Here is a 22,531-nt window from a genome sequence, read left to right on the forward strand (position 1 = left end):
GCGTACTGCAGTCAGGTACGGTATCTTATAAAAGTTGTCAATAGTACAGAGGTCCTAAGCCATGAAGTTCTGAGCCAGATCCAAACATCACAGTAGCTTGGAGATGTTATAAGGGAGGGTTGAGTGATGCAAGAAATACCCTTCTCACTGGGGAAGGATGTTTCAGATCATTTACATGTCTTACACAACAGTAGGAGTTGGTCCTGTGGCTAAACATATACCATATTAATTAGTTATATACTTCATTGAATAATGTCACATTCACATATTTTATGTTGTTTCTGAGTGACCGCAGTGTGCTTGGTGCTTTCAAACACAGAAGAAGTTCTAGTTTCCTCCACTTTACAATCTAACAACCTCCACCCTGCTAGGTATTGCATGGACAAATCCCTAAAGTCAATGGGGCTCTGTGCAGGCACTGGGATCTACCTGTATGCAACATTTTGCAGGAGCAGCACCTTAAATCAGACACAATCAATACAATTCAGCCATTCTGCAGCTATTAACAGTACAATTAGAGCATTGTGGCAAAATAAAAATGAATAGCTCTGTATAAGTATACAGAGATTTGGAATAAATTGACTGGAAATTTCAAAAATATTAAATCCTTGGATTTATAGGATTGGTGATTAATTGTCCTGAATGCAGGAAATCATATAAATCCATAATCCTCTTCTCAACTAAGATTGAATGTAACAAAAGGTCCAAACATCTGAAACTTAACTTTATAAATCAGAAGATGCAGCCATGAGACCTTAAATATCAATAATAAAGACAATTTTAAAAGGAGATTATAAAAGATGTCAAAGAAGGAACAAGACAAAGTGTTTCAGCTTTTACACAGCACAGCTGCCAATGTACTGTACACAAACAGTATCTGAAATAAATATAGCTATAGCAGTAACTGCTGCAGTTATTACACTAAAAAATCAAAGTTATTTGTCATCTAACTCATCACCTAGAACTGCAGCCCACGTGAAAAACAAAAGGCACTGTTATCCACAGGCTGAAAGAACGGGACTAGTCAGGACTCCCAGAATCCATTCCCAGGGCTGTCACTGATTCAGTGTGTCCCATTGGATAAGTCACTTAACTTTTTTCTGCTTCAGTTTAACTAAAATGGGGTAATTCCCCATCACATGGGTTTAGTTAGGCTTATTAAATGGTTGTGACACGCTAAAGATGTGCAAAGTATTATTATTGTATTAATAGGCAACACATAAAATACCCCAACAGGTATTTAAACAAAATGTTTAAAAATAATTTCATTGAAAACAAGAACACATTTTCCCCCCATAAACATTCTTTTGAAAAATGAATACCTTCTAGCCCCTCCCTCACGTGAATAAAAACAAGATAGAAACGAATGTAAAACTTATTCGAGACATCATGCTTTGCACATACTCTGGAATTCACTATCTCTATTGGTTTGATCCAGCCTGTAGTGGTTATCCTTCAGGGCATGTTTCAAATCCTGTTCTAGCAGGAGTTTCCTTGAGTTGGTGGATCTGAATTTAAATTTACATTAATATGTGGGTTTTTTAAAATCCTTTCGCCAGCTCTATCATAGACATTTCTAATATGTCCACTAATATAGGCATCCGGAGTTGATACTGTGACAGTGAGTTGTGTTTTATGTTCAACATACATGTGCCTAGAAGTGGTGACATGTAGTTTATACAAGAAAATAAATGAAGTATTGAGATTACTTTAATTTCACTAAATCGTCAAGACAGATGTGTTGTTGCTGTTGGGGACAATCCTGTTTATGTCAAGAACCGCACAGAAGATGGGTGCCAGAATCTCTTTGAAATTTTATTTAAAAGTAATCTCCAGTTATTTCCATGTATGTATATGGGGTGAGGGGTTATTGCATTTTCTTTATCTAAGATTTCTGAAGGCTTCTTATGAATATGAAGTCCTAGGAGAATGTGTACTCAGCTGGTGCCTTTGAAAAAGATACCCTGAGCATTAAATGAATTTTTCACTCTCAAATCACAGTTAATATTCTGTTTCCCAAAAATGTTTTCATAAGCCAGATAATAATGCAAACTTCCATATATCCATTGTATCTCACAATATTGCAACCTTTAAAGAACAATAGCTGGATTTAAAATTTCTGAACAGAACAAAATTCCTCTAAAACTAAGGCTTATTGAAATGCAAAGATACAGCTAAAGCTGTTGTTAAATGGATTATAGTTCACTCACAGAAAGGAACTAGCCTTAGATAACAGATTTCCTCTTAACTTCCTAGGAGCTTTTCCAATCCTAAGGAAATGACTCTTAGGAAATACCTTTCAAGAAGGGTTCCATTAGAGAAGTGCAACTACTGTACTCACGCCATAGCTTCAAGTGCAGATATTGCTGTGTTGGCCATAGACGGTATAATCTTCAGCCATGGGTAGTTAATAGTCAAGCTAAAGATTCTTTACTAAAAATTATCCTTCTGCCAGAGCCATTATTCATGCCCCTCACAGGCACTTCAACGAAGGACACTTTCTTCCAACACTAGGATATATTTTCCGTAAATTAAATTCAAATAATACCCAGCTGTAGCTCTGACCACGGATAAGACTCTGGATAGAACACCAGATGTTTTCTTTTCAAACCTTAAAAGGGAAAAGCACCTTCCTGCTGTAGGTCCCAATTCAGCAAAATACTTAAGCCGGTGGAGAGTCCAACTGAAGTCAATGAGACTACTCACATGCTTAAAGTGAGGCACATACTTAAGCACCTTGCTGAATCAGGGGCCAATTCTTGATACTGCAGCAGTTGCCTAGAAGTAGCTTTCTGCATTGCTCAGTCTGAGGCTTGGTTTTTCACTTGTGTGCCTCACAACGTGTGGCGAGTTGGCAGCATGGGAGTTCTGCAGAAGCAGTGGCTTCAGTCATTGGGGATGCGTATACCGTTTTTGGAGGGGTCAGCAGCGCCCTTTGTGCTCAGTTAAGGAGAAGTGTTAAGAGGCTCCCATGGGAACCACAACCAGGTTGGCTGGAGAAGAGTTAACTACAACATGAAGCCTCGAGTGCAAATACCAAGGGCTCAGGCACAAGCTTCCAATATCTATCTCCTACATTTTACGTTGTTTCCCTGGCAACTCCCCAAATGTTCCTCTTTATTCCCCCCATGCGCCCTCCCCCCAAGATCATACATTGTACCTGTCAAGGTTCCTCCCCCACTCTGAACTCTAGGGTACAGATGTGGAGATCTGCATGAAAACCTCCTAAGCTTACTTTCACCAACTTAGGTTAAAACTTTCCCAAGGTACAAATTAATTTTATCCCTTGTCCCTGGATCTCCACTGCCACCACCAAACTCTAACTGGGTTTACTGGGAAACATAGTTTGGACATGTCTTTCCCCCCAAAATCCTCCCAACCCTTGCACCCCACTTCCTGGGAAAGGTTTGGTAAAAATCCTCACCAATTTGCATAGGTGACCACAGACCCAAACCCTTGGATCTGAGAACAATGAAAAAGCATTCAGTTTTCTTACAAGAAGACTTTTAATAGAAGTAAAGAAATTCCCTCTGTAAAAGCAGGATGGTAGATACCTTACAGGGTAATTAGATTCAAAACATAGAGAATCCCTCTAGGCAAAACGTTAAGTTACAAAAAAGACACATGGACAGGAATAGTCATTCTATTCAGCACAGTTCCTTTCTCAGCCATTTAAAGAGATCATAATCTAACACATACCTAGCTAGATTACTTACTAAAAGTTCTAAGACTCCATTCCTGTTCTATCCCCAGCAAAAGCAGCATACAGACAGACACACAGACCCTTTGTTTTTCTCCCTCCTCCCAGCTTTTGAAAGTATCTTGTCTCCTCATTGGTCATTTTGGTCAGGTGCCAGCGAGATTACCTTTAGCTTCTTAACCCTTTACAGGTGAGAGGATTTTTCCTCTGGCCAGGAGGGATTTTAAAGGGGTTTACCCTTCCCCTTATATTTATGACAGTACCAATCAGCTGGTTGGCTGGCTGAAAAACATATGAATTGCTCCCTTTGTTATAGACCTCAGCACTCACCACAGCAGCACATTATGTGGCCATTAAGCCACCTTACCTGCCCCACAGTCCATGGTGTTATATTTCATCACATACGAAGTGCCATGTCCTTATAGGCCCTCTGTGTGAGAGCACCATAATGCTAACCATAGTGATGGGATCAGCTGTTTCTGCTACACCATATGTCCGCTACAGGGATGGAAATGGATTAATAACAGTGCTGCTATTTATTATAACTATTTATTTATTTATATTGCATTTTAAAGAGGGCGTCTGGAAGTCTGAGCCCCAGAGACAGAAAGGTTGTTTTTGTTTTTGTAAGAAACTTCTTTTAAACAAACAAACAAAACAAAAAGATGAGACTGGAGCAGAAAATTCAAATCCCCGCCTCTTTACATAATGGGCTTGTACAAGGCTCTCTGCTGCAGGCCTCCAGTCAAGCCCTTTCCTGTCTTCCTTTGTGCCCTCAGTGCTGGCTCCCTCTCCATCCACAGGTCTGCTGTTTGCTTGGCACCCTGATTCCCTTTCCTGTCACCTGCTTTTCCGCCTCTTTTTTAAAAATAAAGGCCATAACACTTGCATCACCGAGTTGAGAACCGCAGTGCCCCCCACAAGCCTGCCTCCATGGGACCCGATATGCTGCTGTACCAGCCTTATGAGTGTGCTGGGTCTGCTAAGCAGGGACTGTGACTCCCATCAGCCTCCCCTCCTGGCCAAGTAAGGGGAAAGGTCCTGCACCAGTAAGTAGCTGGGCACTGTTTTGGAAGCAGCAGTCACATAGCTAGCAAGGAGCAACAGCGAAGCTGGATGCAGAGGGTGCATGGTAAGTCAGGAGCCGCAGGGAAGCTGAAAACAGAAAAGATTCCCCAGGAACCGTATGCACAGCCACATGTGGACCAGGGAGTGAGCGCCAGCTGCTGCAGGTCTCTGTGGGACTAATGGAGGAGCAGCAGTGGCTTGGCTGGGAGCCATGGGTGGCACATGACTTCTGCATCTGGGGAGGCTAAGCCTGAGCACCGGGGGGACCACTCGTGCCCGGACCATGGCTCTGTCCCCTGCTCCGTCCTGATGCCCACCCCCACTCAGCCTCCTCCCCCTGAGGCCCCGGCCATGTTCCGCCCCCCAGCCCCACGCCCGCTGCCCTCCCCCACCCATCACTCACACCTCTTCACCCCCTCCCCAGAGGCCCCTGTGTCCACTACTTGTGCCTCTTCTCCCCCTCCCTCGAGGCCCCCCCCACCTGCTGCCCGCACCTCTCTGCCCTCTCCCACAAGGAGCCCCCTGCCACTCGAACCTCTCTCCACACCCCTCCCCTGAGGGGGGCCCCTGCCAGGGGGTGAAGAGGCATGAGCAGCAGGTGGGGATGCCAGGGAGGGGGTGAAGAGGTGTGACAGGTGGGTGGGGCAAAGAGACAGAAGCACGTGTAGCGGGCGAGGCGGGGCTTGGGGGAAGAAGCAGACCGGGGATGGGAAGAGGAGCAGCATGAGCCCCCAAACGCAAGAGCCAGGAAGGGGGGGCCACACATGGTAGACCTCAGGTAACAGTAGGCAAAGGAATATTACTCTGGCCCATGGGTCTTTCTTCCCCTCCACCGAGGGGCCCCGGGGGAAGAGCAGGACACTGGAGTGGGGCCTCGGGGTGGAGTGTGGGCGCGGCCACGGCCCTGGCACCCTTTTGGTAGCGCTCCAAAGGCAGCAGGCCAGTGGTGCACCTCCCTTCGGATCCTGTTTGGGGTGCCTTAGCCTCCCCATGCCTATTATACCTGCTGCCCATGCAGTGAGCTAGTGCAGAGTGGCCGCAAGGAGAAACACTAACTGAACCTGGCTTAGAATTGAGGGATTGGCAACTGGTTAAAAGATAGTAAACAAAGGGTAGGAATAAATGGTCAGTTTTCAGAATGGAGAGAGGTAAATGCTGGTGTCCCCAGGGGTCTGTACTGGGACTAGTACTGTTCGACATATGCATAAATGATCTGGAAAAAGGGGTAAACAGTGAGGTGTTAAAATTCACAGCTGATACAAAACTACTCAAGATAGTTAAGTCCCAGGCAGACTGTGAAGAGCTACAAAGGGATCTCTCAAAACTGGGTGACTGGGCAACAAAATGGCAGATGAAATTCAATGTTGATAAATGCAAAGCAATGCACATTAGAAAACATAATTCCAACTATGCATATAAAATGATGGGGGTCTAAATTAACTGTTACCACTCAAGAAAGAGAGTCATTGTGGATAGTTCTCTGAAAGCATCCACTCAATGTGCAGCGGCAGTCAAAAAAGCAAACAGAATGTTGGGAATCATTACAAGAGGGATAGATAATAAAACAGAAAATATCATATTGCCTCTATATAAATCTATGGTACACCCACATCTTGAATACTGCATTCAGATGTGGCTCTCTCATCTCAGAAAAGAAACATTGGAATTGGAAAAGGTTCAGAAAAGGACCACAATGGAACGCCTTCGGTATGAGGAGAGATTAATAAGACTGGGACTGTTCAGCTTGGAAAAAAGATGAGTAAGGGGGGATATGATTGAGGTCTATAAAATCATGATTGGGGTGGAAAAAGTAAAGAAGGAAGTGTTATTTACTCCTTCTCAGACCACAAGAACTAGGCGTCACCAAATGAAATTAATAGGCAGCAGGTTTAAAACAAACAAAAGGAAGTATTTCTTCACACAGAACAGTCAACCTGGGGAACTCTTTGCCAGAGGATGTTGTAAAGGCCAAGACTATAACAGGGTTCAAAAAAGAACTAGATAAATTCATGGAGGATAGGTCCATCAATGGCTATTTGCCAGGATGGTCAGGGATGGTGTCCCTAGCCTCTGTTTGCCAGAAGGTGGGAATGGGCAACAGGGGATGGGTCACTTGATGATTACCTGTTCTGTTCATCCCTCGGGGGCACCTGACATTGGCTACTGAAATGAAACTTATGACACTTGCAAGCTTCTATTTGCTTGACTAGAAATTGGTCTACAGAGGACATCCCAGGCAGTAGGCCTGAAGAGCCCTGACTCTTGATTGGACTGTCCCAGGGGCCAAACATTTACCTCAGTGCTCACATGAACTGTAACCGTTTAAGTCTCTATACATAGGACATCTGCAAACTTTCCCTTTCCTTCCAGCCCGAGTAAAATACCCTTTCATGTAGCCATGTGTCTGAGTGGTTACTGGGACCCACCAGGGCTAGTGCCTACATGGCCTAGCTCCTAATGCACTTACACTGCTTGCCTCCGAGTTGCAGTACACACGGCACACTACTGGTACCGCAGGGTTCAGTGTACTCCGTTACTGAGCAGCCCCAACAGTTACATGCGGAATGGGTGCAGACCTTTATCCTTCCCATTAGCGCTCCTGTTCCTTCAAAGACTTAAGCTTTAACTCCCAGTCGGACTCCTAATCAAACCAGCACCACTTTCCATAAGCTGGATCGGTAGAGGAGGGAGGCACACAGGCAAAGAGCCAGACCTACTGAACAGTATGACTTCCTCCTCTTGCTGGTGATTCATTGAAGACTCTGCCTCAGTAAGAATAAAGGGCAGAGAGGTAATGAATTCATCCTGGAAGCTGCAAGCCTTTGACAATAGGAATGATGGCACTGTACTTCATTTGTGATGGATCCCAGTAAACACTGGCAGAACAACTGTTCCGAAAGAACTGGCAGACACAGCAGCTGACAGCCACCTTAGTTTATTGCTGCAAAGAAGAGCACTGCTGCCCGCTGTTGCGCAAACTTGTGCACTGCCATCACGTAGACCAGCCCCACTCCAGAGCAAAGCCAATTCAAGCACTAGGCTAATGTGCCGGGCAGAAGATTCTGCACAAATGGCAACTTGTGCTGAATTATAACATGGCAATTTTGGCAAACGGACAGTGGCCCATGTGGAACTGGAATGAGAACAACGAGACATCTTTCCTTTTAGGCCTGGGGTCAAGTTTCAGCTGGCGTTTTTAAGAGACAAAAGCCTTGACTTGGCTGTTTTCAGATTCAGTCTTTATTTAGTCTTTCTAAACATTGACTGGAAGCATGATGCAATGCCCATAATACTAGTGATGTTGAAGCTTGTTGAAATGTTACTGGATCAGACAGGGACAGAGTGAAAGGCAGAAGGCTGATGCAGCAGTTGCAATGTTTATCCTTGTTATTAACCATTCACTTTCCCCACCCTCTAAGTTAGCAGTGTCAGGTGCTCCTTAGAAGCCAACAGTCCCAGAAGGAGAGGAGTGTAGTTGTGACGGGGAGGCTGTTCTGTTGTTGGTGTTTGTTAAAGTACTCAGGCTGGATTTTTCGGTCACTGTGAGCAATGTGTATGACTAGGTGCCTGTCATCTCAGGGACAAAGGTGGAACTAAAATGAACACTAAGGCTGGGATTCGTAAAGAGGCATAAGGGAGCTGGGTGCCTAATGCTCTTGGGCCCCTCCGGAAGTCCCAGCTAGAGTGCCTAGCACCTTATCCCACTTTGCATTTAAAATCTCCAGAAAGTCATGTATCTCCCATCTTATGACTGGTTACCGCATGTGCAGTGCTGGAGCCATATGTTTAGTTCTTCACTCAATTGGGCTGTTTGGTTTTAAAAAATAATTTTTCAGCCTTCCCTGTACCCTTGCCTCCCACACAAACTGGCAAACAGTTAGCGTCCCGGGGACAAAAATGTACAGACAGGCAGAGCCTTTGGCAGTAGCAGCCGGGGCTGTTCTGTGAAGCATTTGTCTGGGTTTGAGATCACACATTCTTTAATGTAAGTTTCTGAGATGCCAGGGTTCCCTTTTTTGCTGCGTCTGGGTTTGAGATCACACATTCTTTAATGTAAGTTTCTGAGATGCCAGGGTTCCCTTTTTTGCTGGTTCTGATTCAAATTATGTTCATCTTGAACACAACCCTGCAGCAGAAGAGGCCACTGCTTCACTGCAATGCTTCCATCAATAACAGCCGCACACATGCCTGTTGTACAAATCACTTGACAGCTCTAGAAATGAGGTTTCAGTCTAAGTGACTGCTTTGCTGCTCTGCTCAGTTCATTTTATTGTCACTTAATCCAGATTTTTATTCGCAATGATTTATTTTCACAAACCCCTGCACAATTATTCCAGAACAAGAAAAAACAGATGTGCAAATGGCCTACTGAGTCACATAATCCAAATGTACAACACAGGATTGTTCCTACTGGATAGTTTATGCAAATTTTCTCCAGTCTAGTTTTCAATGGGCCAAGCAAATCTCTTATGACAGGAATTGCCCAACCTGAGGTCCATCTAGTTCAGTTTCCTGTCTCTGACAGTGGCCAGTACTAAATGCTTCAGAGGAAGATGCAGGTAACCTCCCATTAGGCAGAGCTGGGATAATCTATCGTCCACATTACAGCTCAGAATTCCCAATAATTCGAGAATGGTTTAATGGCTGAAGCATAAGGATTAGTATCTCTTCCAAAATCTGTTAGTATTAACTAGCATAACTCTGGCTATTCTTGTTCTCTACCTAGAGGTCCAGGTTCTTTTTGAATCTTGCTAAGGTTTTGGCCTAGATGACATCCTGGTACAGTTTAGTTACGTGCTGTGGGGCACTTTCCTTGTGTCGGTTTTGAATTTGTCACTTTTTAATGTAATTGAATGTGGCCTTCTACTTACATTATGAATCTGGGAGAACAGAGAACTGCCCTTGGGAGAGTATTCCACAGCTGAATAAATCTAGCATCCGGTAACTCTTCTGGATAGACTTAATTTTTGCATCTTCTATTTCATCCCATGACTCCTAGGTTTAGATAGGCCACTTTTATTTCGCTAAATAAGTCCTCTTCTTCCTGGGTGTTTAGATCAAATATTTAAAATACTTCAAATATGTTATATGGTTATGTTCCCTCCAAGTCAAATGATACATGTATAACTCTTTTTAATCGGTCCTAATAAATCCATCCATCCCTCTCCCTCCGGCCCCATAAATAGAGAATGACGATAAAGTGAATTGCTGAAAAGCCTCAGGATTAAGTGTTAATCTTATTGCCTCATTCAAAAGTATGTTCAAAAGAAATGAGAAATAGTGCTCTTTTCAGCAGCCATGTTTAATTTTTCATATGTAATTTCTAGGCAGACTGAAAATAGTAGCCTCTTTCCAATGGCTATTGTACGTGTTAGAGGGCTTATTCCTTCACCCACTTACTTCCCTGGTCCTTCTCGCATGAACAGAGAGCAACAATACCCGAAGTCCAAAGGTGCAAACAATTCGATGTTTATTGGGGTGAACTCCCAGCAAGCATGATTCCAGTTTCCTTCCTTAGTATCTTCCTTCCCAGCTCTGACACCACAGAACCTTACACCTGTGTCCCTGTTCCCATTCCTACCCTTAGCCAAACATGATTCCAATTTTCTTACCCCCATTCCCTGTTCCCATCTCACACGCCCACATGCCCACCCCCCACTCACACCCAGTCACTTCCTCATTGACTACAGATTATATAGTAAAACTTGAGTTCTGCTTAGCTATACCTTAACCAATCATTTTCCTGAAATTTAACTAACCAATCCTAACATATTGTAACATGATTATGTAACCAATTATATCCCACCACCTTAATTAGTTTACACCCAGCAAAATTAATTATACAGCAGACAGGAACAATCACAGAACCAGACAGAGATTATACAGACAAACAACAGCAAAGTGGGAACTATAATGACAAGACAATACAGAAGTGAGGATTTCACATCCCAGCTATTGATAAGTGAGTTCTTGCCAGACAGGATGCTATCAAACTAAGTTTCCTTTTACATTTTCTAGGCACTTCCCTTTCTCTGGAGGTGATAGGAATACAATCCTGTCCTGATAGTGCCTAACAGCCCAATAGCACCTTATTTCAATGTGACTAGTTTGGAATGTGAGGATGTGACCATTCGCTTCCCAGCTTATGGCTGCCTCTGCTGCTTAGCCAAAGGCCTGAGCCTAAGCACAGGGCCACAAACTGTCACAGTAAGAGAAGGCCCTTACACCGGCAGACAGTGATTTCTTTCTTTTATACCTCTAGAACTAGCCAAGCGATAAGAATACACCTAAATTCTTAGAGTATAGGCCTTTACAGACAGGCCTGAATATCTATATCCTAACAGTACGAATCACTGATGAAGGCTCCAGAAACAAGGATTCCATTTAAATGACTGCTTTCTTGTTCTCACTATTATTATGCTGCTTAATCCAGATTTTTATTTGCAGTGTGATGTGACCAGTGAAACCTCAGTGCTGCTATGGGGCTCTCAAAGGGTAACAAACAATTTTAAAGGGGCACTTCCTCTCCTTAACAATCACGTTTTGAAAAGAAATTTGTCAGCTTCATTGCAGACACTTTAGAGTATTTAAAAATGAGCTTTTTAACAACTGATCTGACTTATTTTTAAACATGTGTTTACTCTTTGCCTTTTTCTCAGCTTGGACAGTGAAAAGGAGATCTGAAGAAGAGCTCTGTGAAGCTTAAAAGCTTGTTTCTCTCACCAACAGAAGTTGGTCCAATAAAGAATATTACCTTACCACCTAGCCTTTTCTCTCTATTATCCTGAAACCAACACAGCTATAACAGTGCAAACAACAACAAAAACCCTAGTTAGTTTCACTTCCTGGTTCTCTTGCACTAGCAGGATACAGCTAAGAGAACTTAGAGTTGAACATAGGATTGCAAATAGAGCTGGATGAAAAATGGGGGAAGGAAATGGGGCAAAATTTTTGAAATTTTTAAGTAATTTCTTTCTGCAGTGTTCAAAAAGGAATAATTTTTTATTCTAAAATTTTCAGTTTTTATATTTTTCATTTTACTTTCCATCCAAATCCATCCCCCTTTTTTTCTTTCCTCCCCTTTTTGCATTAAAAAAAGGGAAAGGAGGAAAATAACGGTACAAACCAAAAAAAAAACCCCCCAAAAACAACCAAACCAACCTATGGCAATTTTTTGATTTCAAATTTGATTGGAAAAAAAGTGGATGGGTTTGGGGGTGAATACCAAACCAAGAAAATGAAAAATGCTCATGAACATTTCTGATTGAGGAAAAAAAGGCCATTTTTAAAATGAAAACATTTTGTGTATGAAAAAAATTGGCCAGCTCCAGCTGGTGGGAGGATGGGGGTAATGAAATAATGTTTATTTATGTATAAAAAATAGTTTCCAGTGGATTTATTTTTTAAATCCTAAAAATATTTGTATTGATTTTAGACGTTTTTAAAGCGTTTTCCTTTAAACCAAACTTTGAACCGACAGTGTCCCCTTTACATGGGCAAAATCAAAACTGTCCAATTCAGGGATTCTTCAGCTCCTGCATTCTATAGAATACTTTAAGATGAATCCTCATATGCATCCACCTACCTTCCCTGACTAGTTTGATTCTCAACACATTTAATTCTGTGAATCAACAGGAAGGGCTTTGGAGGATTAGAGACTATAGCATGAGTGCTGCTGGTCTAGCTAAGACAACGTTTACGACATGGCTAGTCTATTTTCTAGCCATGTCGGGGTAGAAACAGATTGGCCACTGCTTACAATCCAGCTGCTTGCTAAAGTAACTCCCTGTGTGGTAAGAGTCCAACACAAAATAAATGGCTTCTCGCAGCCCAATTTCAAAGAGAACAAATAAAAAAATTAAAGCTTCCTACTGCCAGAATCCTCAAGTAACAATAAGAGGTGGAACATTAAGCAAGTGAGGGAGTGATGGCTCAGGGGACTAGATAATGGGCTAGCCTACCTTTTGCCTCTAAGTTATGGATTCGAATCCAGCCCAGCTTGGTAGTGACAGAGTTATCATCCAATGGCTGTTCAATGGCCTACACAACATCAGTCAACTTACTAGGGAACTGGTGGGTCTACTTCACAAAACTTCCATCTCCTTAGTAGCTGCCTTTCTCACTCCTAGTTCCACCCACCCCCTAAAAGAACCAGCCTCCAACCTTCCACACCCACTCTATGGTATCAGCAACCTAACAGTCCTGCTCTGCCCTACAGCTCTTCTTATATGAGCCTGCCAGGCTGTGACTGACTGCTCCTCTCGACCCCTTTCTAATTAGCTGCCTCTGTCACAGCCCGGTTGCTAGTTTTACCCTAGCCTGACTTTTAATGTTCCTTGCGTGAAGGACAGGTTCAGAACCTGCAACAGGCTGGAGTTGGGTCATGTATGGAGTAAAGGGAAAGGATGGAGGGCTCTGGCATGGGGAAAGGAAATTGGGTCAAGACATTAATATTTGCCTACTTCTGACTTTTTTTGGTTCATTTGATCTTGTTACAAACTGTTTTAGCTCTATGTTTGATGTATGTATGTAAATAAAAGTTACTGTTCACTTCACTTGTGCGTGCATCTTGTTTTATGAATATGATCAACAGGATACATCCCACAGGCTTGGGATGGGGTATCAAAATTCGCAACACATGGTTGACATCTTAAAAGGCTGGTGCCATGGAAATGCAATCAATTTCCTCTCTCCCACAACCCCTTTCTCCACCCCTGGCCAATGAATTTGCTAATATGTCTTTAAAATAAATGAATAAATAAATAAATAAATAAATAAAGCATTTGTGACAATGAAGTGAGCTGTGAAATAACTGTCACTGTCCAAAGTGCCAGAATGAAAAATGGAAGATAAATTAACTGAAACTTCTTTATGGTTTTAACGATTTAAGTGACAATACAGACAAGGGAAACAAAACTAAATTGCCACTGAAGATCAGTGCAGTCCTTTCACTACCCCTCCTCCCCTATCCCCAGCAAACAGCCACCACTGGAAACCATGAGAGTATTCATGCTACCAGAGTAATGGTGCATAGCACCTCATAAGTGCTGAGAGCAACAGTGTCAGAAAACATTGAGGAAGGAATGCTTCCCCAAACCTTACAGAACTTTAAAAAAATTACTTTAACAATGTTTAAGGGTGCCTGTGATGGGTTTCACTCACCACTCTGGCACCTCCTGCCGGCTGTCATGGGAATTTGCTCTGCTCGCCAGGGCACCCTCCTCTGGTGATGCCCTGCCACCGTCACTTTTGTTCCAGGACCTGCCCCACTCCCAAGACTGCAACATCCTCTTCATTGACACTGCCCTCCGGCTGTGCCATACTCTATGTTCCCTCCTTCCAGGGGACCTGCAATCTCTGTCCAGCCACTCCCACAGTGGCAACTGCAGTCCATTGTCCTGGGGCTGCTTCCTATGCGTCTCCAGCACCCTCTTCTGCCCTTACCTCAGGGCCTCAGCCTGCAGGGCCTAGCCATCAGCCAGGAGCTCTCTCTAGCTCCCCCGGTCCCTGCTTGCAGCACTGCTCTGTCCTAAGTGCTGGTGCTCCTTCCTCCTGCTAGGAACCTGGTATTCTTCCCAGAGCTCCAGTCAGCTACTGAACTCTGCTCTGCCCTTCAGCCCTTCTTATATGAGCCTGCCAAGCTATGATTGGCTGCTCCTCTCCACTCCTTTCTAATTGGCTGCCTCCGGCGCAACCTCCCTAGGGCTGCTTTTAACTCCTTTTCTGCCAGTGATGGGCAGCCACCCCATCATAGCACCCCATAAAACAACTCAAAATACAGTAGTTAACATATAAACAAAAAACATTGCACAGGATGCCCTCAAAGTGCATTAAAACTTCCCTCAGAACAACACCATGGCTAAAGGTGTTAACCTTGAGGGACCGCCCTGATTTTCTGCTTTTCAATCAGTACGTTAATGTTGGCTACAGGGGATTGAAACCCACCAAGGTGTCTCACAACAGAAGTATGTGGCAATGTTCTATTGAGCTTTTCCAACAGCATCGGTAGTGTTCTTTGGCACAGTCCCCAATTACCTTCCAGCTCCCTCTTGTTCCGTGATGTACTAACACACAGCATCACAAATTTCCCTGCGTTGTGTGCACATGGGTGGGATCTGGCTGCCTGTACACACTTTGAGAAACAGATCTGCCCTGTGACCACTCAGAGTGGGAGTATTCTCCTTTAGCCTAACATACATTCTGCAAGGCACAGCATGCCAAAATAATCCAAACCCTATTGGCCACATTGGCATCCAGACTGGTCCAGAGGCATTACCAGTGGGCTTTCAGCCACCCAAAGACACACTTAGCCACCTTTCTGGAGCTGCTAAGTCTGTAGTTAACTTCCCTTTTTCTTGAGTCAGCGATGTTGGGGTACAGCTTCATGAGCTACAGTAGGAGTAAGTATGTGGAGTCCCCAAAAATAAATGTGAGCACAGAAACATCGTACATAATCACACCCTTTGCAGCAGAGCAGACAAAGGGAAAGGCACCACGCACAAAAGGTGCTCCATGACTAGACAGAGCTAATTCCTGGAGCAACCAGCGGGAGGTGCCAGCAGTGGTGAGTCTTAACCCTGTCACACCCTGCATGCGTCATGGACTGAATATGGAATTGTGTTAGCAGCCTTATCTGTAAGGTTCAGCTATAGCAGAGAGAGAATTATTACTCAATCTGGATTGTACTTAGTGTAAATATTTTAATATGCACAGAAAATAACACAGATCTGATTCTTTCTGTCACATGTTTAGGGTATAGACAATGATTATGCTTAGTTTAAAAAAAGTGCTAGAAGATAAAAAAATTCATTCTTTCACAGTGCAAACAGTAAGCCTTGAAAAAAAGATACAAAAAATTCCTATACTGCTTCCTTCTTCAAATCCATTGTTAGTGCTTTTTCTTTAAACCTTAGAAAAATACATTCATTTTATGAACAAATATACGACTTTAATATGATAAAATAACTCAGCACTATTCAGATTATAAAAATATAGTTATAGAAGTTTTATCTACAAAGATTTCTGACGTATTGTGACCATATTAATTAATACTGCCATATGCAAGGTCAGGACTGTTTGTATCTCCATTACAAACCCTGAAAAATTTCTTGCCGGAAGCAGGGGTAAGATGCGGTTTTATAACTCAGAAAGCTCACACTGCACAGAGCTAAAGTCTGATGTGTATTATGCAATTTGTAAACCCAGTTGCATAGCTGATATAGTATACATTGCACAGGCCATGTTCAAGTTAAAAGATGTCTAAGGCTACGTTTTAGTCATGGGTATTTTTAGTAAAAGTCATGGAGAGGTCACAGGCAGTAAACAAAAATTCATGGCTCGTGACTTGTACTATATATCTCTAACTAAAACTTGGGCTGGGGGGCTGTGGGTGCTCTGGGGGGAGGGGACAGTCTGGGGCCACGGCAGGTGCTGGGGGTGTGGCCCAGGACCCCCTGCTGGTGCTGGGAGGAAGGCGGGGGAGAGGCAGATGGTGGCACGTGGCCTGGGACACCTGCTGGTGCTAGGGGGGTGGCGAGCTGCTCGGGACCCCCGCTGGTACTGTGGATAAGGTGGGCAGCGATGCATGGCCTGGGACCCCCTCTGGTGCTGGGGGGAGGCCAGGTGGTGGCACACGGCTTGGGACTCCCGCTGGTGATGGCGGAGGGTCTGGGAGGCAGCAGTGCATAGCCTGGGACTCGTTCTGGGGGGTGGGAGGGTTAGCGGGGCTGGCAGGCTCCCTACCTGACTCCGGGTGTCCCTGCAGCTCCTAGGGGGAGGAAAGGCCAGGGTGGCTCCCCAAGGTACCCCTGCCACGAGTTCCAGCTCCCATTGGCCAGGAACCGCAGCCAATGGGAGTTGCAAGGGTGGCGACTGCGAGCCTGGGCAGCGTGCGGAGCCCCTGACCCCTCTGCTTAGGAACTGCAGGGACATGCTGGCTCATCCCCCTGAGGTAAGTGCTGCCCTGCACCATAACCACCTGCCCCAGCCCTGAGCCCCCTCCCATACCCAAACCAGCTGGTGCTGCTGGCCCAGGGGATGCCTGATCTGCTCGGGCAGCCCCGGAGCCAGCCACATCCGCTGCTGCAGAAGTCACTGAATCCATGACTTCCGTAACCTCTGTGACAGACACGTAGCCTTAAAATGTCTAATCAAACATGGTCTGCAGTTTCGGCTACCCTTTTATAAAAAAAAACCCATCAAACTAGGTCCTTAGCTTGTATAAATTGATGTCGTCCCATTGACCTGAAATGATGGATTTATAGCAACTGAGGAGCTAACTCTCTAGCTAGTACATTTGCATTTCAAAACATTAAATTGAATAGGAAACCTGGCTTTTACTGATACTTTTTGTTTTAAAAGTGGAATATTTAGAGACACCAAAATTACCTCCAGGTATAGTTTGGCACCTCTAACTTGTTTGTTTGCTACAGTTTTGCTGCTATGTAATATCACTTGCATAACAGAAAACTCATATTTTAGGCCTCCTGGAATCTAGTCCTGGTATCATCGCTGAATTGCTGGATGACCTTGAGCAAATCATTTACAGCCTAATCCAACTTCTACTGACTCCAATGGGAGCTGGATTAGCTCTTAATCTCTGTGGGTCAGTTTCCCTCCCAGCAAGATGTGCACAGTAGCATGTACCCCCTACAGGGGTCTGGTGAGGCTTTAATTAATGCTTCTTAAGCACTTCGAGATCCTTGGCTCAAAAAGGCACCAACTAGATAAACGGCGCAGGGTGGCTGTTCTAAATTGCTACACATATGCTGAGAATGTGTAGCACGGCTGCAGCTCTCAATAGGTGAATGACTGCATTCTGTATGTGGGAATGTGTGCCTCATACGAGTAAATATATACAAAAATTTAGGGCCTAAATTTGCAGAAGCGACTAGTGACTTTGGGTGCTTCAACATGAGATGCCTTAAGTGGGCCTGATTATTTTTTTTTTCTTTTTCAGAAAGGGCAGAGCACTCACACTCTGATAGCTGGACACTTTGAAGTGTGGTACCCAAAAACAGAGGCACCCAAGACCACTAGTCAATCACTCTTGAAAATGTAGGCCTTTATTAACATAAAAGTTTGACTTAACCCCCCAAATAAAGTCAAATTAAAATCAGGTTTGGAGCAGTTATTTGTGAGTTTTCAACACACAGCTCTGTTACCAACTGCATCCAGGGCTTGTTGGAACTCAAAAAGAAGCACTAAATCTTACATGTTTATAGCACATTTCATCCTCAGAATCCCTAAGGGCTTTACAAACGTAAACAAATTATACACAAGGATCCCATCCATCAGACACCAAAATGCAGACTCTTCTAGAGGGACACATAGCAAATGTTGTGCAGCAAACAGTTTAGAAAAAAGTGATGAAGAATACTGTAGCCAACAGAGGCTACTAGGACAACTTAGGTCAGAAGAATGTCCTGAGTTTAAACTTGGTGTCCTGGCCAACCTTTAACACCCCTGGATCTTGCCAACAGTTCCAGAAGAAATTTAGTGACTGCAGGAGTTTGGTTTTATGTCTCATACGAAACACAGCATCTTCAGAAGCAGGTTATCCTCAGTACAGTGCTGGGGCTTTGGTTCAACACTGACTAGAGGAAAGAGTGCCACCTACTGAATCTTCCTAACACCAATTTAAGGGCATCAGAACACTGGCTGAAGTTTACATACTTATAAAACTGTGAGCATCCCCTTGAGGCACCCTAGTGGCTGTCCTCAGAATCTTTCTATTTTGTCAGTCAAAATCAGATCCTTACTATTAATGTAACAGAGCCCTTTGCACTTTTGTGTACCATTGCTTCCAGTATATCCTCTAATAAAACTTAAGTGGGATAACTCAGAAGACTTTCCCTTCCTTCCTCCCACCCCCCAAGTACAGTGCTTTGGACTCTGAGGTCAGACTTCAGTTTGAAAAACCACTTCTCTCCAAACTTTCATAGCCAGGTATCGTCTTCATTTTCAGAAAGGTTGTCAGTGCTCCGATGACTCCTTCTATAAAAAGTAGAGGATCACAGGTGAAGAGTTTTTTTTTTCCCTGCTTGCTGTTGTTCTCCTCCCTCCCCCCACTTTTTAAAGCTAAACTTACAGGCTAAAATTTAGCAACCTCAAATAATAAACAGAGAAGGGGAGAACCACTACTAGCAAGATATGGTTTTTATAGTGTCTTGACCAATTTCCACAACTGGTATTTTAAGATCATACAAAGGAGAAACAGCAAAGACCTATTATACTACCTAATCCATCATCCAAGTTAGGGGAATTGTTCTACAGTATATTTTTAGGACTTAATATTGTCTTAAATATGCTAAATGACAGCTGAGGGTTTACTCCCCTCACCCTTGATATTCGGCCTAATTTTTTTTAACTGGACCAGGAGTCTTCCAGGAAGGAAAGGAAAGGAAGAGAAAATATGAATGAATGTAAAAAAAAAAAAAATGCAGAACAAATGCTTAACCTCACCCTACCACAAGATTTCAGACCTTCTTTACACACCAGAAAGAAGAAGAAAAAAAAGGAGTCACATTTTTCCCATTTGCAGATAGCTAAGGAGAATATAATTAAACATGACCTAAGAAATATCCCCTTCTAGTTTCCACTGGATACAATATTCTCCACTTCCCAGATGAAACTTTAATATAATGGTGCTGTGCTGTGCTTCACCCACGGAAGGCTGGTGGATTATATGATTTCTGTTTGTTATTTTGTATCATTTAAATTTGCGGATTACTTTGGGAAACCAATAGAAGTAATCTCTTAGAAAGACACTCTATATACACAAGGACTCTGCAACAAAGGTAAGATACTAGAAAAATAATGTTCTGCAACTTACAGAATTTAAGAAACTTTAAACAAACCCAAAACTATGATAGTAGCTAATTTCCCCAACCCTGAATCCTGGCATCCTGTAAGAGAGGCTGCTCTGATATTATTGCACTTTGCTTCTGAGTCAAACCTACCTTAACAGCTCGAGTGCAAATTCAGTTTCTTTTCGACTTTTTTCAGTGATTGGGTAAAAGAGGAGTATGGATAAGCCTATAACAATGAGGATGGCAGGGACTGCCCCAATCAAGATTTTCAGTGTGAGGATCACAGTGCTGGATTGCCTGCACATCCCTGTTTTATAACCAGCAAACCTATAAAAACACACATACGGACACTGCTGTTATTCCTCTACCTAAAAGGCACTTGGTCACATTAAGGGCTTTCCCCGATCTCCTACCCTCCCACCACCAACTAAACCTCTGCTCCAATTTCTTCTTACACTTCCTCTTGCTCTTTTATATCTTATATGCTCCCTTTTCGGGGAGGGGAGCCAATCCTACGGCTACCAACATGAAATTTGTCACTGATATCAGTGGGAGCAGGTTTCAGCCCTTTGCCCCCTTTCTCCCACTCCTTGTCTTTGTGCCTTCTCTGAAATAATTTTATTACCTTTACACAGTCAAAGCATGGAATTACATGCTGCTGTTACTACTGTACAGACTTAATTATTAACAAAGAGGGACAATATCTAAACAAATACTTCGCCTCAGTCTTTGATGAGGCTAATGAGGATCTTAGGGATAATGGTAGCATGACAAATGGGAATGAGGATATGCAGGTAGATATTACTATATCTGAGGTAGAAACGAAACTCGAACAGCTTCATGGGACTAAATCGGGGGGCCCAGATAATCTTCATCCAAGAATATTAAAGGAATTGGCACATGAAATTGCAAGCCCATTAGCAAGAATTTTTAATGAATGGGTAAACTCAGGGGTTGTACCATATGACTGGAGAATTGCTAACATAGTTCCTATTTTTAAGAAAGGGGGGGGGAAACGTGATCTGGGTAACTACAGGCCTGTTAGTTTGACATCTGTAGTATGCAAGGTCTTGGAAAAAATTTTGAAGGAGAAAGTAGTTAAGGACATTGAGGTCAATGGTAAATGGGACAAAATACAACATGGTTTTACAAAAGGTAGATTGTGCCAAACCAACCTGATCTCCTTCTTTGAGAAAGTAACAGATTTTTTTAGACAAAGGAAATGCAGTGGATCTAATTTACCTAGATTTCAGTAAGGCGTTTGATACGATGCCACATGGGGAATTATTAGTTAAATTGGAAAAGATTGGGATCAATATGAACATTGAAAGGTTGATAAGGAATTGGTTAAAAGGGAGACTACAGCGAGTCATACTGAAAGGTGAACTGTCAGACTGGAGGGAGGTTACCAGTGGAGTTCCTCAGGGATTGGTTTTGGGACCAATCTTATTTAATCTTTTTATTACTGACCTTGGCACAAAAAGTGGGAGTGTGCTAATAAAGCCTGCGGATGATACTAAGCTGGGAGGTATTGCCAATTTAGAGAAGGACCGGGATATCATACAGGAGGATCTGGATGACCTTGTAAACTGGAGTAATAGTAATAGGATGAAATTTAATAGTGAGAAGTGTAAGATCATGCATTTATAACTAAGAATTTAGTTATAACATGGGAACGCATCAATTAGAAGTAACAGAGGAGGAGAAGGACCTTGGAGTATTGGTTGACCACAGGATGACTATGAGCTGCCAATGTGATATGGCCGTGGAAAAAAGCTAATGCGGTCTGGGAATGCATCAGGAGAGGTATTTCCAGTAGAGATAAGGAGGTGTTAGTACTGTTATTCAAGGCAGTGGTGAGACCTCATCTGGAATACTGTGTGCAGTTCTGGTCTCCCATGTTTAAGAAGGATGAATTCAAACTGGAACAGGTACAGAGAAGGGCTACTAGGATGATCCGAGGAATAGAAAACCTGTCTTATGAAAGGAGACTCAAGGAACTTGGCTTGTTTAGCCTAACCAAAAGAAGGTTGAGGGGAGATATGATTGTTCTCTATAAATATATCAAAGGGATAAATACCGGAGAGGGAGAGGAATTATTTAAGCTCAGTACCAATGTGGACACAAGAACAAATGGATATTAACTGGCCATCGGGAAGTTTAGACTTGAAATTAGACGAAGTTTTCTAACCATCAGAAGAGTGAAGTTCTGGAATAGCTTTCCAAGGGAAGCAGTGGGGGCAAAAGACCCATCTGGCTTCAAGATTAAACTCAATAAGTTTATGGAGGAGATGGGATAACATGATTTTGGCAATTAATTGATCTTTAACTATTCATGGTAAATAGGCCCAATGGCCTGTGATGGGATGTTAGATGGGGTGGGATCTGAGTTACTACAGAGAATTCTGTCTTGGGTATCTGGCTGGTGAATCTTGCCCACATGCTCAGGGTTCAGCTGATTGCCATATTTGGGGTCGGGAAGGAATTTTCCTCCAGGGCAGATTGGAAGAGGCCCTGGGGGTTTTTCGCCTTCCTCTGTAGCATGGGGCATGGGTCACTTGCTGGAGGATTCTCTGCACCTTGACGTCTTTAAACCATGATTTGAGGACTTCAATAGCTCAGACATAGGTGAGAGGTTTATTGCCGGAGTGGGTGGATGAGATTCTGTGGCCTGCATTGTGCAGGAGGTTGGACTACATGATCATAATGGTCCCTTCTGACCTTAGTATCTATGAACCTCTATATTTTGACGTGATATTGACAATTTGTGTTTTAATGGTTATAAAGCTTTAGCTTTTTGAATCTCAACATCTTTTGTCATTAAATAATTGTCTGATCTTCCCCGCATAATTTCCCATAGCTGTGAAAATTTAAATAGATAAAAATTGAAAAAATGCTTAAAATAATTATTGATTTTATCCATCAGAATTATTAAATAAAAATTGAATTCTGC

At 43.2% G+C, this 22,531-nt stretch overlaps 1 protein-coding gene across 1 annotated transcript in view; it reads right to left on the reverse strand.

Moving 5' to 3' along the window:
• Positions 1-15,797: 15,797 nt before the first annotated feature.
• MFSD2B (MFSD2 lysolipid transporter B, sphingolipid) overlaps positions 15,798-22,531 on the reverse strand; it is a gene marked incomplete at its 5' end in the record, with an annotated part of 65,376 nt that continues 58,642 nt past the window's right edge. The window contains 2 exons of the mRNA XM_084624503.1: positions 15,798-18,763; positions 19,729-19,905. Coding sequence (XP_084480629.1) covers positions 18,706-18,763; positions 19,729-19,905 — 235 coding nt within the window. The 3' untranslated portion in view covers positions 15,798-18,705. The remainder of the gene's footprint in view (positions 18,764-19,728; positions 19,906-22,531) is intronic.

This window comes from Lepidochelys olivacea, assembly GCF_965140295.1.
Source record: "Lepidochelys olivacea isolate rLepOli2 genome assembly, chromosome: 3".
Taxonomy (NCBI): Eukaryota; Metazoa; Chordata; order Testudines; family Cheloniidae; genus Lepidochelys; species Lepidochelys olivacea.